At 34.2% G+C, this 17,748-nt stretch overlaps 1 protein-coding gene and 1 pseudogene across 3 annotated transcripts; one reads left to right on the top strand and one right to left on the bottom strand.

Moving 5' to 3' along the window:
- Window positions 1–4,030: 4,030 nt before the first annotated feature.
- Window positions 4,031–10,063, top strand: LOC120138917 (annotated as a pseudogene).
- Window positions 10,064–11,484: 1,421 nt separating this feature from the next.
- LOC120138950 (O-fucosyltransferase 7-like) lies at window positions 11,485–16,132 on the bottom strand. Of its 3 annotated transcripts, none has more exons than XM_039154331.1 (12): window positions 15,716–16,132; window positions 15,371–15,496; window positions 15,115–15,209; window positions 14,942–15,014; window positions 14,415–14,503; window positions 14,154–14,334; window positions 13,939–14,067; window positions 13,721–13,854; window positions 13,393–13,606; window positions 11,942–12,126; window positions 11,743–11,838; window positions 11,485–11,656 (listed from the first exon to the last, which is right to left on the bottom strand). In XM_039154331.1, the coding sequence occupies exons 1-12, from the start codon at window positions 15,881–15,883 to the stop codon at window positions 11,503–11,505; spliced, it is 1,644 nt and encodes a 547-aa protein (XP_039010262.1). In that variant the 5' UTR covers window positions 15,884–16,132; the 3' UTR covers window positions 11,485–11,502. The 3 variants fall into 3 exon arrangements, with proteins under 3 accessions (XP_039010262.1, XP_039010263.1, XP_039010261.1); XM_039154332.1 differs by having other exon boundaries at window positions 15,371–15,493; XM_039154330.1 differs by having other exon boundaries at window positions 14,942–15,009; window positions 15,110–15,209; window positions 15,716–15,883.
- Between the last annotated feature and the right edge of the window lie 1,616 nt (window positions 16,133–17,748).

The raw sequence follows: 17,748 nt of genomic DNA, 5'->3' as shown, positions 1-17,748 counted from the left end.
AGAATAAAATCAACATTTTCGGAAAGGAGTTCATAATCTGAAGAACTCATCTGAAGAGGAAGAAGAAGTTCATAATCTGAAGAACTTGTTCAACCTTAGCTCGACTCATCACAGAGGGAAATAGATCAACATCAACATTGTTCAACCTTTTGTCAAATCCATCACAGAATGAGATAGATCATCATTCCTAGTGGAAAGTTCATAATAAGAAGAACTCGTCCGAAGTGAGCGAGAAATTCATAATGTGAAGAACTTATAGCTCAGAAGTTTGAACATTTCAAGCTAAAAATGGTGTTTTATGTATTTGCTCCATTCCTGTTCCACATCAACGAGCAAAGAGGGGCAGTTGTAATCACCATTTTTACCTCCCCATTCTAGCATCTCCACTTTACAAATTCCAACAGCTTCCAGCACTACTAGCAGCCCCTCCACATTGCAAATTCCAGTAGCTTCCAGTACTTCCAATAGTCCCTCCACGTCCTCGTTCCAGCAGCTTCCAGCAAGCATCAACCGCACACCTTATCTCCCCTAAGATGGCCACCGCCATAGGTGGGTGACTCACCGGGTTACCTTCCTTTAACCGGTCCAAAGGAGTACGAATGAGCCTATAAAAACCCCATCGACCGAACCTGAAAGAAGAGCCCACTAACAACATACAACTACCAAATTATAAACAAAAACGGGAGAAGCTTACCACGGTTGTCGGAGCCTCCACGAGTCATTGGAAACCACCGCCCATTCAAAGGTATTTCTTTAGATTTAGAGAGTTTAGGGGATTTTTAGGAGAAATGGAGGCCGGATTCAGCTTTAGGACAGTAAGAGCTTCGATTTAGGTAATTTTGTAAAATTTCGACCACCGTATATGGTGGCCGACAGCGACGGAAGATGGCGATGATGGTGACCGACCGGTCACCGGCATCCCTCCGGTGAGAGAGCTCTAGAGAGAAGCAAATTGAGAGAATTGATAATTTAGGCCTATTTTGACCTATTTATACCCTCTCCAAAACTACGTCGTTTTGGGGAGGGACTTCTGAGTAATTTTGAAAAAGGAAAACCCCTTCTGTGTTCCCTGCAAGTTTGTAACTTTTCAATTTGGTCACTAAATCAAGTTTCGGTATATTTTAATTTTGTCTTCGAATATTATTTAATTTATATTACAGTCCCTTACAGTAATTATATATTTAGGGTAAAATACCTTATTTAGTCCCTTATACTTTAATAATTAATATTTTAATCATCGGTTAATAATTAAGGGTTAATAACACTACTATAATTATATTTTTGTAATGATTTGAATTATGTCCATTAATTTAGATATTTTACATTTTAATCATGTAGTTTTAATTTTATTTATTTTAGTCATTGTTTAGTTGCATTCTAATATAATTTTTATTATTATCCTTTAAATTTTAATTATTATTTTATTATTTTATTTTAGTCATATTAATATATATTATTTGATTAATTTTATAAATTAATAATATTTATTTATTTTTAAATATTAAGAAAGGGTGGTCTTAAAATAACTAGATGTCTTATTCTGATATTTTTAAATAAATAAATACCTTACTATATATATATATATATATATATATATATATATATATATTTGTTTTAATTTTATTCAATTTTTTTAATATTTATTATTTTTTAATATCGAAGAAAAGGGAGTCTTAAAGAAACTAGATATCCTTTTCTAATATTTTTAAATAAATAAATACCTTATTTATAAAACCATGAAAATATATATATTTTAATATGTTTTTCCTTAGAATTATTCGATTAAATCTGAAATAAGAGGATCATAAATTAAATTTATATTTGAATTCTTAAATTCTACTATTAGATACAATTTATAATCGATGGGTACCAATTTTGGGCGTTATGGGGTGTTAATCCTTCCCCAAACGTAATCGACCACGGATCCCTTTTTATTATTAAAAAGAACGAATTTTTAGTTATACGCATACCAGTTTATCTTTTAAATAGTTTTTCTTAAAAACTCTTTTAAAAGATGATTTTTAGGTATTCGATCTACCTAACCCAAAAGATTCGATGGCGACTCCCAAACATTTCATAAAAACCACTTATTTATTCACATTACTTTTCCGCCAAGAAAATTCGTACCCGAACGAAAAACCAGTTACGACAATTTCCACAAAATCCTTCAAACTCAAATTATTTCTCAACAAAACACAATAAATTCTAAACAACCTAAACTCTATTTATACTACAAAAATGAAATTCAAAACCAATTGTCATAAATGGTTAGCGTCATGGTACTTGTCATACCCTCCTGACGAGTCCCGTTGAATTAGTCCTTGGAGCATATGAATGTTGACCATTAGCCAACGATCATGACAACTACTAGATTTTTCAAATCAAACGGTCAACTCAAAGGAACTTGTCATGTCTTTATGACTAGGGCTGTAAACGAGCCAGGTAGAGCTTGAGTATTGTCGAACTCGACTCAACTCGAAAACTTTAAGATAGAGCTCGACTTGAAAATTCACAAGCTTAAAATTTTCAAGCTCGACTCGAACTCGAAACCATGAATTGAATATCGAAAAGGCTTGAAATAAAAAAATCTTAAACCTAACTCGGTTGAAGCTTAAAGTCAAAATCGAACTTAAACCTTAAGTAGATGAAAACTTTATATTGTATTTTTAAAAAAAAAAATCAACATATAAATGTTAATATTATTAATAATTTAATTTTTATAAAAATAAAACTTTAATATATTATTACTTTCGAGTTGTCCACGAGTTTTTTGAGTCGAGTATCAAATAGCTCATTTTTACTTGTTAAAAACTCGAGTCGAGTATTTATCGAGCTTTGATTGAGTCGAAATCGAGTAGCTCACGATCTACCTCGTTTCATTTACAACCCTACTCATGACGAATTCCTTAGATTATTTTTTTATTTTTTAATATAAAATAATAAATTATTATTTTATAATACAAAAAATATTTTTTAATATAGCCAGAAGAACTCGTCACGTCTACATTACTATATCCTAAAGATATATTAAAATATTAGGACCCACAAAGTCCACATGATCGGAGACAATAAAATATAATATTAAGAGTAACTTGTCACAAGGTATGACGAATTCCTCCTCCTCTATAACTGTTCTTAAGTCTAAATAATTTAGACTTGGATTATTGGACTAAATTTACCCTTTTTTAACCCCACGTCATCCCTATAGAGAAGAGGAGACAACCTAAGCAAACAAGAGAATGTCGATATTTACATGTTAGATTCTAATATTCGTTATGCTATTGTAGGGACAGCTAATTTCTACTGCCATTGGTATCATTTTATATCCCCTCGAATAAATTGACAAGCGATCTTCAAATTCTTCTTTATTACTTTTAGATTGACAAGGTTTAGGATAAACTATACAGATGATTTTTTATGTTTTTTGTCAGTTTGATTTTAGTTATTAGTTCAAAAAAATAATTTTGATCTCTTACATTATCAATATATCTCTCAATTATTAACTATCGTTAACTCGCTAACAAAAGTGTAAGTTAACAAATAAAAATAATCCTCCTCCTTTAAACGCCAAATGTTGTATGCTTTTAAAAATTAAAATGTTTTTCACTCCATGATCAAGACATCCTCTAAACCCTAAATGTTGTTTTCTTTTAAGAATTAGGCTTAATATAAAAGTAAGTGTCCAAATTATATTGTCTTCTCTATTTATATGCATAAACTATTTTCGGTTAATTTAGGAGTCAAACTTTACAAACGTTACCATTTAAAGTGCAATGTCTATTAAAAAAATCTCGTTAAGTTATACATGTCATATTCTGATAATTTTGAAAATTTTATTTTAAAAAACTAAAAATAAATTATTATATTTAAAAAATATTTTTAAAAATTCTTCCCCCTCCCATCCTTCTCCTTCAACCTCTAAGCAAATTATTTAACTTCATTCAGTATGAGTAGCCAAAAGGTACTTATTTTGACTTCTTTTTGAATAACAATTTCCCTCCTTTCTTTCTCAACAACTGCAGCCCCCACCATGGCGGCTATAGAGAAAACAAGTCTGATTTCAATTCTTTGGAGGCTTGTGATTCCTTGGACATTGTTGGTAAGTTTTCAAGCCAAGGAGACGAACAGTTATAATGGAGCCTCCCTCAACTTGTGTCACAGTCGAAACCAAACTGCGAGTTTTCAAAATTATCAAAACACAAAATGTGTCATTTAACGAGATCTTTTAATAGTTATTACGATTGGAGCAGTTGTAATAGTCAAATTTGTAACGTTAGACAATGGATTGATCGAAAAATAGTTTATGTATCTAAATAAGATAGAAAAATAGTTTATGAATCTAAATGAGATCAAAAAATAGTTTATGTATCAAAATGAGAAAAGCGGTATAATTTTAGCACTAATTTTTATATTAAACCTAAAAATTAAAATGCTTTTCACTCAACGATCAAGACATGTTCTTAGCTCATTCCCACGCTTTCTGGCCACCCGAACAAGGCTTTTAAGTAGCATCATTGTAACACTTCAATTTAGGGGTTAAAATTAAGAAATTATAAAGTGGTGGATTTAATTTGGTATTTTGAAAGAAACAGTGGGTAAAATTGCAAAATTTTAAAATTGGCAGACCATTTTATGAAGTGCAGGAAGTTTAGTGGCTAAACTCTTGGTTTAACCATTTTTAATTATGAGATGCTATAAACCCCCAATTTCCCGTATGTTTCTGGAAATTTTTCCAGTTTTTCCTCTCCCGTCAACCCCTCTTTCAACTCCGATCTACTCATCGTCCGACCTCCGATCGACGAGCTGAAACCACCATTGTGTTCGTTGTCAACCGAGGAACAAAACGCCTCAAACCTTTCATCGTAAATCGTCTCCGTTCTTCGTTAATTTCAGTCGGAAGTATCATCGGTAATAACTCGATTTCAATTGGTTTTTCATCAATTCACGACGATCCGAGCATCGGTTTACGATACCTCCCGCACCATCGTGTTCCTTGCATCGTTCCGAGTCCGCCGATGTCATCCTTAGTCTCCGTCGACGGCGGCGCGTGAGGAGGTGAAGCGGTCAAAGTTTCCGATTTGTTGAAATCGAGCTCTCCGCTGTTCAAAATTGTGAACCGAGCTTTGTAAGTATCTCGAAATCTCTTAAAATAATTTTTAGGAATTTTTTCGGGAATTTAGCACTGTTCACGCGCCCCCACGCGCCGCCACTACGTGTGGGGAAGGAAAAAGTCATCGGTTTGACCGGTTTTGGAACTGTTTTGACCGGTTTGACCAGTCACAACCCGACCCGTTGACCCGACCCGACCCGTTGACTCGACACGTTGACCGTTGACCGGAGTTGACCACTGTTGGCCAAAACTTTGACTGGCTTTGACCGGGCATTAAACGACCTTTGACTTTGACCGAGTATACCTATCCTGACATTTTTCGATGTTCCAAATCCGATTCCGCTGCCCGTTTTTCGAAATTCGAACCCGAAGGCCTCGAAATTGCCGGTCAAACCCGTTGACTTTGATTTTGACCGAAAATTCCAAATTTCCGAAAAGTCATATTTTATGCTTTCGACGTCCTGAATCCGAATCCGAAGTCCGTTTTTCCAAATTCGAACTCGGTAAGCTATTTTTCATTGATTTATCACCCGATTCGATCTGTTTATCGCAATTAAGCTCCGTTTCTGATATAATTTATGTTGATATGTATATGAGGAATTATTAGAAGTTGAATTGAAGATCAAAGGCGTTCGAATGGAAATTTTATGGTCGATCAGTATTGCACAAAAATCGAGGTAATACTTTACTACCTCTTTATGCTTTATGAAATATGTTGATATTGGTAAATGCATGAATGACATAATGTTGGTCACTTTTGTGGAGTTGATTAATTTATACACTCGATATGAATGTGGTAGAAATTTGGTATCTGAATACGGATCGAATGATTAATATAAGAGATTGAAGGGTTGTTAGAATTAAATTTCAAGTTCTGTGTTTGGTAGTAAAGAAATTAACCTGGAACTGTATTTTATAATTTATTCATCAATGGGCATATGTTAAAGGTAATTGGATGGGAAATTATGATAATAATCCGGTAGGGTAAAATTACGAAAATACCCTTATGTTGTAAGATGACAAGAATTGTCCCTAGAAGTTGGTTAATAACTCTGAAAAGACATATTGATCCGGTAAAAATTATTGATGTGCATAAGAAATGCTAGTTTTGCTTAGGAAATACGGATAACCAGTTTTTAGTATTATGAGGGTTTGTGAAGGATACTAAAAGTCTGGTAAGGGAATCATTTCAAGATAAGAGAATGTTCGGGAAAGCAATTGATCATAGGATCTCTAAATTATAATTATTTTCGTTAAGAGGTAATACCGAAATTATCTGGTTAAGAAATTACGAAAATGCCCTTGAGAGATAAAATAGTCTAAGTTAACCCTGAATGAAAAAGTACTTAGAGGATTTGTACTTAACTCGATTAAGTACGAATTTAATTATTAAGATTTGTCTTTGTACAGAAAAATTCATGATATTCCGTTTGTAAAATCTGAGAAGGCACTTGACTCGAAAATATTCGAGTAATGAGTGAATACCTAAAGAATAATTTATTGGGGGTATTTTGCTATCAGAATTGTTCAAAATGACTGAAATAAATGATAAGATTGAATTTAATAGTAAGATCGGACGGAAGAAAAGGATTTAAATACACTGAATCTGTAAAATGACCAAAATACCCCTGTAATAGAAATGACCCAAGAATACCACCAAGCTCAGGAATGATTGGATATCCTCGAGCTCTGAAATAAATGGAATAAAAATGAACACCAAAATTACCAAAATACCCTTGTGACCTAGACTAAGTAGATGTTCGATTAATTAAGGAATCTAAATAAACATGGGTGTGGTACTGATCTTAAAAGTTATGGATCACCTATTAAGCCAAGCAACCAATGCTAGTTTTATATCAGTACCTGAACGACATAGATGTCACTTGAATGCATGTTTGTATTTTCAAGTTTGGCTCGATGATAGTTTTGGAAGTATTCAGCTCAGCTCAACTCTAGAATGCATTCAATAGTAAGGAGTTGATATTTGTTAGACAAATCGACCACGAAGACCAAATTGAATTGAACGAAAGTACAGTATGTGTCCGAAATTCATAAGCGTCTAAATTACCCTGAAAACCCTCGAATATTACGGGAATAGACATGACTGCTAAATGAATTAGGTAAACTCAATGACTGAGGATTTAGTAAGTGATTTGGATAAGTCTGGAAACTCTGATGAGTTTACATAGTGTACAATTACGATGGTTTATGATTAAAATAATCAAGTACGTCAGCATTACATGATATTGTGGAAGCGTGGAAATGAAATGAAGACATTGGAAGATCTATTCAGCGATGATTTTGAAAATGACCGATGGACAAGAATTTGTGGTATTAAAGAGTAAATACCATGGAAGAACAATGAATTGATCAATCAACAAGCATTAGTTTTGGGAGCTATTCATCTAAGAGTTGTTTGATAATCCGATCAATCGACATAGATTGTAAATATCCTGAACCTTCATTTCTTCCTTACCAGCTCAAGTCATATTCTGAATAATTAATGATTTTGTCAGTTATTGAACTCTTCCAACACTGATTCTAAATTCCGATATTCTATCGATATATTGAAGATCTGTGTTCCTCTACCTGTTAAGATTATCCAGTACCTCTGAATAATTTCTGTAAACTCTGGTGTGTTCCCTAATCACCTGGATATTTTACCTGATTTGTTATTTGATTTCTATTATAATACCTGACCTGGATTCTGATCGGATACTTGACTTGGATTCTGATTGAATACTTGACCTGGATTTTGATCTGATACTTGAACTGGATTATGTTATATTTTTTATATATCCGTTTACGGACGGAACATGTTTTACTTGGGGGGTAATGTTGGAGGAAGTATACCTGGATGCTCCTCGGCTGTGTGTTCAGGGCCTTACTTACCGGCTCCTCGACTGTGTGCTCAGGTCCATACTGGACTTGTCGGTGGGTGTATGGTTATGGGGAACCTACACATTTTGGACTTTACGGATGGGGGTATATATATATGTTTTAAAAGGATCTGAAAAGTTACATGATTTTGGGAACACACTAGATAACCTATTCTGATCTCCTGAACTCAATCATCCGAAATATTTCTCTGAAACGAAAGCTCATTGTCCGTTACCACCTGAAATATCAGTAGGATCTTTGCTCAGCATAAAAATCTGTAAATGTTCAGAAATAATAAGGATATGTATGTTTATCTATATCTACACGTTCTTCAACATCATCTGGTAGTTCTGTATTACTGAGTTTTCCAAAGCTCACTCTATTACTCACATTTTCATGTTAAAAGAATTGTACCAGTGCATCTATCGACTTCAGTAAGAGAGTTCTTCCGGCGTTGTTGCAGAGTATGGTATATGTGATTAGGGGTCATGTAATTGTATTTTGATTTATATACGAGTCTGGAAATCTCTTTTATTTTTTAAATAGTGATAACTTTTATTTAGTACTCATAAATGATTTTATGAGTTTACAAGTTTTAAGAAAAATGTTAAATTTTCCGTTATTTTTACAGTGGGTCGCTCCGGTGGCTCTAACGTTACTTCCCAGATCGGATCTGGTTATCCGCATCGGTCTAGGATTACAATCATCTCCTCTCCGTTAAACAGCGTCATCTCCCACAAATCCATGCAAGATTCATCCTCCATGGCCTTCACCAGAATACAGTAGTTTCGTCTCATCTAACCGATTCCTATGCCAACTTTGGCCTCCTCAACCTCTCTTTGCGACTCTTTTATTCCGATACCAACGCAAGTCCACCACTTCACAACACAATGTTAAGAAATTTAATGACTTCGGTTTACAAACTCCATGTACCCTGATGAGACCTCTTATCCTTTTGTTATAAGAGATATTAGAAGCTGAGTATGGGAAATTTGTTCATGGGCAGTTGAAAAAACTGAGTTTTCATTCATATGAGTTTGAGCAAGCGGTGCTTGATGAAAAGCCTGTTAGGGATTTGGATTATTATAGAAGTCTGGTTTTTGAAGCTTCAAAAAGAGGAAGTGTGGTCTCTTTTATTAATTTTTTTTAAGGGCGGAACAGGAAAAGTTGTTCATTGTTTGATTCTGGTTAGTGATTTAAGTAAGGACTTGTATGTGAATACTGCTTTGTTGTCAATGGATTCTAAACTAGGTAGTCTCAAAGATGCAAGATTGGTATTTGAAAATATGCCTGAGAAGGACCTTGTTGTGTGGAATATAATGGTTTCTGCAAATTCTCAACAAGGAAAATCAAAGGAGTCAGTCAAGAATTTGAAGTGCATGGAAAATTTTGGGATTAGAGCTGATATTTTCACTGCTATTCCTGTTATTTCCTTTATTAGGCAGTTGAAATCTATTGAGTGGGGAAAACAAATGCATGCTTATGTGATGAGAAATGGTTTAGACTATCAATTGTTTGTTCATAATTCTCTTATTGATATGTATTGTGAATGAGATTGTTTAACTTATGGTCGAAAGGTTATCGAAAATGTAACAGAAAAAATAATGGTTTCATGGAGCTCAATGATCAAAGGATATGTAAACCATGACCAGAATCATGGTGCTCTTTCTCTTTCTCCAGCATGAAAACAGATGGAGTTGAAACAGATTTCATTACAGTTATCAACATCTTGCTTGCATGTGTGAATATAGGGGCACTAGAACAAGTTAAAGCCCTTCATGTATACTCACTGAAGCTCGGTCGGAATTTGTGGTATTCGGTTAATTCTGCACAGCTTATCGGTTATGCAAAATATGGATGCATAGTTTTGGCCAGGAAGCTTTTTGTTGAAGAGGAAACTGATTTCAAGGATATCATAACATGGAATTCAATGATCAGTGCTCGTGCTAGGTATGGTGTCTGGTCACAATGTTTTCAGTTGTACAACCAGATGAAGCGGTTGAATACTTGAATCTGAAACCGGGTCAAGTTACTTTTCTTGGATTACTGGCTACTTTTCATCGTGCTTTATGACTTTGCTTGTTGTTCATTCGTTCGAGTTATCTTTTTTAAGGAGCACTTGTTTTTTCTGGGCTTTTAAGGTTCTAATGTTGGTCAATGTTGGCGATTGCCGAGCAGTTCTCTGTCGGAAAGGGGAGGCAACCCTAAGGGTTCCCTGTAGCTATCATGTTGTATTAGAAGAAGAAGAAAAAGAAAAAGAATACACATTTTTTTAGTTTTTTAATTATCAACTCATACTTTTGTTAATGGATATCATGTTGTATTAGAAGAAGAATAAAAAGAATAATAAAAAGATGCATTTTTTTTAATTATCAACTCGTACTTTCGTTAATGGGTTAACAAAAATTAATAACATAAAGTATCAAAATTACTTTTTCTTAAATTGGTGACCAAATTAAGTTAAACAAAAAACATAAGGATCATCTATATGCCCTTTAATAAATGGGAAGAAGCCATTACAGCGAAAGAGAGGGGTCAAAGAGAGCAGAAAATCACCAAGGCAAAACAATAAAATTATCCACTTGACATTTGTTGGAAGTATTATTAAATAAAATTATTTATTTGTCACCATTTACATATTCAAAATAAATATTTAACGCCATAAATTATTAAACATAAAGTTCATCCCGTGAGATAAAAAAAACCCTACGTCTGCCCAACGGATTTACATTGAACCAAGCAATGTCACCAGCTTTTTCATTTTCATATTAAACAAGTTGACTATTTTCCTTTTGTATTTGCCCGTCATTTTAACAAATCATTTTCATAATTTTCAATTCTGTCCCTTATTGCTCAACCATGCATAAAATTGGATAATTAGGTTTTACGTGAGCCGAATTTGTGGTCCCACCCCAAAAATAGGATTTTTCAATAAATTTGATATTTAGATTTAAACACGAACCAACTTATCTCAGTAAAAAATTATTGTTGCTCCTAAAGACTGAGTTCTAACTCTATTTACTGCAAAAGTAATTAAACGTTTTTTATCAAATAATTAATTCATTATCAAATAATTCAGAATAATAGAACAAATATTACTTTGTGATCTCATGAGATTAATAAATAAATAGATTTAAAATTTTTTGAGTAGGTGGAGGAAGAAACCCAAATTCAAGCCAAAATCAATAGCAAGGAAACAGTTTAACAATAGAGAGAAGACAAAAGATGCTTACTCAAAGCGGCAACAAAACCAATAGGTTGATTGGTTCACATTAATTATTGTTTCTATCCCCATCTAATGTTCATATTGGAATTGGACCAATTCCCTAAATCTCAATATATACACACACTCGCGTCCCCATTCTTGTAGTGGCGCCCCCCAGCACTGAATATAATTCAATTCATGGATATGATATAATTAACATCACCAACAAGCCTGGAACCGATTCACACACTAGATAGGGGATCTTCAATAAAAACCCTTCTTTTATCTGTCTGCAGCATCTCATCTATCATCTCATACTGAGAGATGCATTTGCGTTGCGCGATACCCTTTTACACAAACAATCCGGTAACGGATTTACATAAAATGCTTCTTCTGAACGGAACCTACCTGTGCCCTTCGTTCCTGATACAGGACCTCTTCTCCTTCTTGGTGAACCTTGTCTGTACAACAATCCACCAAAGAAACAATATCACTCACACTATTATACTATATTCAGCGTCAAATTGATTAAAGACAAACCACATACAGTTTTTTGTGCATTTCACTAATCCTGTTGGAAACCTTTCTCCCTTCCTGCAATAACCCTATCTCAATTTTGTTAAAAAGGTGGACTAATGCTTTCCTGAAGGGCAGAGTAGGAAACTTCTTCAGTACACCACAAGATTACGATATAAATAATAGATACATAACTTATAAGTCGATTTTCAAGAAACAATTTGACTCACCTGTCAGGAGAAATAGTTTTCCTATGTCCCAGAAAACGTCGATGCCCTTCAACTGCTCTTGCCATGTTTCCAGAGTACGATGGAATGAAGACATCACTTTCCACAGATACAATGTAATCGAGTGCAGCCATTTGAGATGCATGGTTGCTGAATGGTTCAAGCTCCTCAACCGAAGCCAATTTTTCCTCAAAATACCAAAAGATATACGACTATATCAGAACTCCATGCTAACCCTTATTCACTAATATGAAGAATATCAAACAACATTATCCAAGTTTCACAGAGTGTGAGCGTCCAAGAATCGTAGTTTCTTTTGCATACACATATGACAGAACCATGGAAAGAGATAAAGGAGACAGCAGTTCAATGATTACGCAAATAGCAACAAATTAATAGCCATTGGCCAAAGATCTCAGTTAGTGCTAACCGAATACATCATACATCCATTACTAACTTCAGACAATAAAAAGGCAACCAATCACAAGTGAAAAATACACGACACACTCGCATTGGAGATTTGAACAATAATTAATTTAAATACATATGGACTAACTGAATAAACAAACCAGTATAAATATAATTAAAATTGATCTCACTATAATAATATTGGATAAATAAAGTTCAGAATATCCTTGACTATTAAGTTCCAAATGTTCATAGGAATTGGTGGGCTTATCAGAGATGAGAAAGGAGTGATGTTGGGTTCATTCTCAGAAAAAGTGGGATCCGGTCCTCCTATTATGGCAGAATTGATGGCAGTGGGGAGAGGCTTGAATCTGTTCTTGGATTCGGATTTGTTGGTAAATCGAAGGCTTATTTTGGAGTCCGATAGTGCGGTGGCAGTGAGGTGGATAAAAAATCCAGCAAGCTCCACTCCAATGTTTCTATCAACTGTTAAAGATATAGCAGACATTGTGGTCAATAAAGGGGTCATTGTCCGTCATGTGGCAAGAGCAGCTAATTGTGAAGCGGATGAATTTGCCAAACAAGGGATTGGTTAAATGATGGGGAATTAATTGGGTTGTTGTTTGTCTACTATTGGTATATCAGGAACATTAGGGAAGGATATTTGTTTGTATTTGGTTGATTAACCTATGAGGTTGTTTTGTTGTAGGGTATAAACTTATTCATGTAGGTAGTGTTGTTTTGCACTATGTTGAGTGGCCTACCATCGTTTTTGGGTGGTAGTGTGATCTTATTGTACTTGGTTAATATGCAATAAAATTTCTAAGGCACTCTTTTCCTCCTTCCAATGTCCGTCAAGTCTTTGTTGCTTGACGGTTATGAAGGGGGGTTTTAACGAGGCCTTCCTTTTTATCGAAAAAAAAAGTTCCAAATGATCATTGTCATGTTTATTCACTAATGACCCATCAAAAGTTGCCCAAATGAAAACGTAAGCAATTAGATGTAAAAAGTACTGTCAAGCAAAGAAAAATATCATGACTGCCTACCTTACTCATTAAAATGGGATAGCGAGACCGTAGATCAGCCATATGAGTATCACCCCCGTATATCTCTCCAGCAGCAATGTATATAGGGGTGTTTGACTGGTATCCTAAACCAGTCAGAAAAATCCCAACCTCTTTTGGGGTTAAGGGGCAATATCCTTTGGATCTCTGTTCCGTTGCATTAATGTCCTTAATTTTCCAATAGGCAGTGTTTTCTCTGCACATTCAAAAAGAAAGTGACAAGCAAAACAAAGAGCTGCTCTTACAACTAGGTGACATTTTCTTTCAAACTTCCACCGTGCATATATATAGAGACAACAAAGTGCTCTACCTGATTGTCCTTAGCTCTTCAGCTTCAACATCGGATAAACCATGTGTGCACCCACTAAAGGCAAGCATGTCCTTTTCATATCGTAAATGCAATGCAATGAAAGGACCATAAGATCTCATTTGATCTACCAACAACTGCAATAATCACAAATTTAATAAGATGAATATAGAAACATAACCAAAATACTTGGTAGTTGATATTTAGGTCGAGCTAATTACTTTCCCCATCGCTTCAATTTTGGGGGAAAAACGAAGAGCTTCATAGCAAGAACGACAACGAAGCGTCTGTATGTCAGGAGGCAGATGGTTATTTGCTAGGCGTGAATCGGATTTAGCAGCTCGGATAACCTGGTAAAACAGAGCGAAATGAGCAAAATCAGGAACAATCAATATACCAATTAGCATAATCACAATAAACACTTCAACAAACAAACCTGATATTCTTCCCACAGACTAGCTATCTCATCCTGGTAGTACTCCAAACCAGACCAGCTTCTAAAATGCATAACTACTTTGGTAGCAGATGACATATCCTTAGGAAGCATTTTTATGATTTTAACATCATTAGCCAGAGCATGGATAAAATGGTCCTCATCAAAAACATCAGAGAAATTGCTACAAGTTAAAAAAACACAGTTAGAGATAGAAAGTAGTGCAATTTTTTCGTAAAGAATGACTTGAAGGAGAGACGCTACCTAGTATCTTGCCAAAATGAACGTTTATCAAGTTCTGGAACTACAAGAGTGGCATTTATTATACGGGCTACAGCAACCATGTCACATATCTGCAATACAAGAAACAATTTAATATTTAGCATCATGCCATATATGGGGAATGTAATAACTATTGCTGTAGATGATCATGCTCAGTTTCTCTGTCTGTATAAGGAAAAGCAGCAGGTGAAAGAAAGCATCACATTCAAAGGTATTTGAAACCAACACGGAGTTCTAGGAGAATTGGAAAAGTTTCAACAAACAAAAGAAGGAAGACATTTCAAATTATCTTTATGGGAAGAGGAAATCAAGACTAAGCTTAAATTATGAAGTACTGGCAAAGTATTCAAGTACTGTAGTTCCATAATGTTCGTAGAAGACTGTTTCTTCTAATCAAGTTATGACAAGTTTCATGTTACTCAACCATATACACCAAAATATAACACATATATAGAAGCATGAATGCCATCAAACTAAAATTCAGCCATAAAAAGTTAAGTGATACAAACCCCGGCTCGCATTTGGTTGAGCCCGCCATTTGCATAAACTAGAAGGTAACCTCTTGACTCGTCAGGGGCTGAGCAAACAACCACAAACTAAAAATCAATAAACAGATATTTAGTTGATACATTAAAAAATAATTTTTTTTTTTAAAAAAAAAGAAGCGACTTCCCTACCCGCATAATTAGAACTAGGCTGTATGCAGGGCACGAAATCGCGATTTGAAGGCGGCTTCCACAGCTTCTCAAAATCCAGATTTCCATTGGCAGCATCCAACTGTCAAATCTTAAGGAGTGAAAACAAATTGGTTTCAAATAGCTTAAAGAAAGAAAGCAGGGTCTAATGTGAAACCAATTATCCAATAATGGCGGCTTTTCCCCTTCTTTTGGCTGAGAAACCAAACAGATTATTCAATAAATGGAGAGAAACACAAAAACCTTGTGAGATGAAAGAGGATCTTTGAAAAGATGCGGCGAAGTCTGCTCTTTCGATAAATGAGGCTGAGTGACCTCCTGTGTCCATTTTTTCTCAGTACTGAACTTCTGGAAATTGAGCTCATGCTGCTACAAAAATGGGGAAAATACCAAAAAAATCTACATTAGTATTACATTACTAACTTTTTTTAAAATAAAAAAAGCCAAATTTCTTAAAACAATTGCGGAAACACATCGAAAAGAAAATATATTTTATGGAAGGCGAAATTAAAAAAAAAAGGCAATGGAAGAACACTAAAGCTTCGAAAGAAAGAATGAAGGAAACCTAAAGCAAAGAAAGGGATATACTTGAGTGACGGTAGGGAGCTTGTAAGGATCAGTCAAGTCGGAGACTTTAGAAGAAGGAAACACGTGTACGCGAACGGAAAGCAGTCCCATCAACGCTATTACACATATGGCGGACGTTAGCAACTTCCGCATCAGCACCACCACCACTTTACGCCTCCACCACTTCATCTTCTGCTGCTTCTTTCTCTCCTAACAAAGAATAAACAAAACAAGAACCCCGTTTCCCCCCTTTTCTTCTAAAACAAAACGGCGGAGAAACAATGCCAAAGCACCGGCATTAAATGGAAACGATCTCAGAGAATCAAAACCTCAACTCCTCCATTTTCTCCAGTTTCACTTGAGTCTCTAAGAGAGAAAGGTGAAGCGGTCGGTTACGATTTTTGTTTCTATTTTTTTGGATTTTAATTCTTGGTTTCGGTTTGGTACCTCTTGGCTGAGATTTTGGTCGGTTTATAAATAAATAAGAAACATTTTAGGTGGGTGATTAGTGAAATAAATAACAGTTATAATAATATTTTGAGTAAAGTACACAATTGGTTCTCTGACTATATGATACTACTTTTTTGAGTCCTTGACTACTAAAAGTTATAAAATAGTCCTTCAATTATAGGAAGTTTCTTTGTTGAATCCATTGACTATTAAAAGTTAAAAAAGTAGTCACCTAACTATTCATTATGTTTCAAACTAATCTTTTTTCGTTAAAAAATTAACGGTAGTTTGAGCTAGAAGATCGTTAATTTTTTAACGTAAAACGATGAGTTTAGAACGTAATGAATAGTTAGGTGGTCATTTTATAACTTTTAATAGTCAGAGTACTCAATAAAGTATTATCCTATAATCATGGGACCATTTGTGTACTTTACCCTACTAAATTAAGATTTTGAGATAATGAAGCCTTTTTGGGTAAATTTTGCATATGGCACCTAACTATGAGTTTATATTTCTTTGAGGTATCTAACTATGAAAAGTTATAAACTAATAAATAACGTTTTCGATTTTTTGTCACCCTAAATTAGATGACTAACAGAATGATAATGTGGCAACTTCAAACATTGGTATAATGAAAATATAATTGTCAATTTTTATACATTGATCAATTTATCCTAATTTTAAAAAGTTTAGCCCTAATATTTGAAATTATTCAATTTAATCCTAATTCTCGAAAATTAAACCAATGCAAAAAAATCTCCCATGAGATACATTTGATTGGTCATGAAAGTTTTAGTTTTATTAACAAATCTTTTACAATATCATGATTTAAAGGTAACTTAAACATATGTGTTTGACAATTATTTTCTTGTAAATTGTGCATCTTTATCTTGTACACTTTATCATATTTGTAGATGCTAGGCACGCATTGGTTAATATTTCTGCATATTCTCTAATAAATTAGATCTCTCATTTGTTTACAAGTACTTATATGGAAGAAAGGGGAAATAAATTCATACAAATATTATAATTGAGACTTACTTTTTAAATTAAGACTTACTAAAATGATACTTTTTTTATTGATTACTGGCGTCACGTACCTTTCAAAAGTTCATCTAACAGGGCATGAGGATGAAATTTTATCGGTTGAACGAAAGGCGTTACCTAAGAAACGCACAAAACATGTTTTGTTAACTGCGCTTTTGCTAGATTTCTCTCTGATCAGATTCGCCTTAGTATCAAGCTAAGAGATATTCTCTGTGAGCCTCAACTAAATTCTTCTCAATATCAAGGTAATAAAGATTTTTAAGACGGCTCAAAATGATATTGTTTCATTTGAATTGATATTGAAAAGATATATGAAATTGATGTAATAAGAATGATGGGTTATGTAAAGAAAAGTAGTCTGAGAATTAGGTTTAAATACATCTTAAACAATTGTTTTTATAAGAATTTCGTCTATATAAGGCAGTTGTTATCTGTGTTAATTTACAAAGAACAAAAGATTATGAGTTTACACATAAGAAATGTGAGTATCAAATTTTGTTGGAAAAACTTGATATTGTATGCAGAATTTGAGCAAGTTTTTAATTGATTTAATGATA

The sequence above is a fragment of the Hibiscus syriacus genome, unplaced genomic scaffold (assembly GCF_006381635.1).
Source record: "Hibiscus syriacus cultivar Baekdansim isolate YM2019G1 unplaced genomic scaffold, ASM638163v2 tig00110716_pilon, whole genome shotgun sequence".
Lineage (NCBI taxonomy): Eukaryota > Viridiplantae > Streptophyta > Magnoliopsida > Malvales > Malvaceae > Hibiscus > Hibiscus syriacus.
Note: the sequence above shows the minus strand (reverse complement) of the source record. Positions and strands in the feature narration are given on the sequence as shown.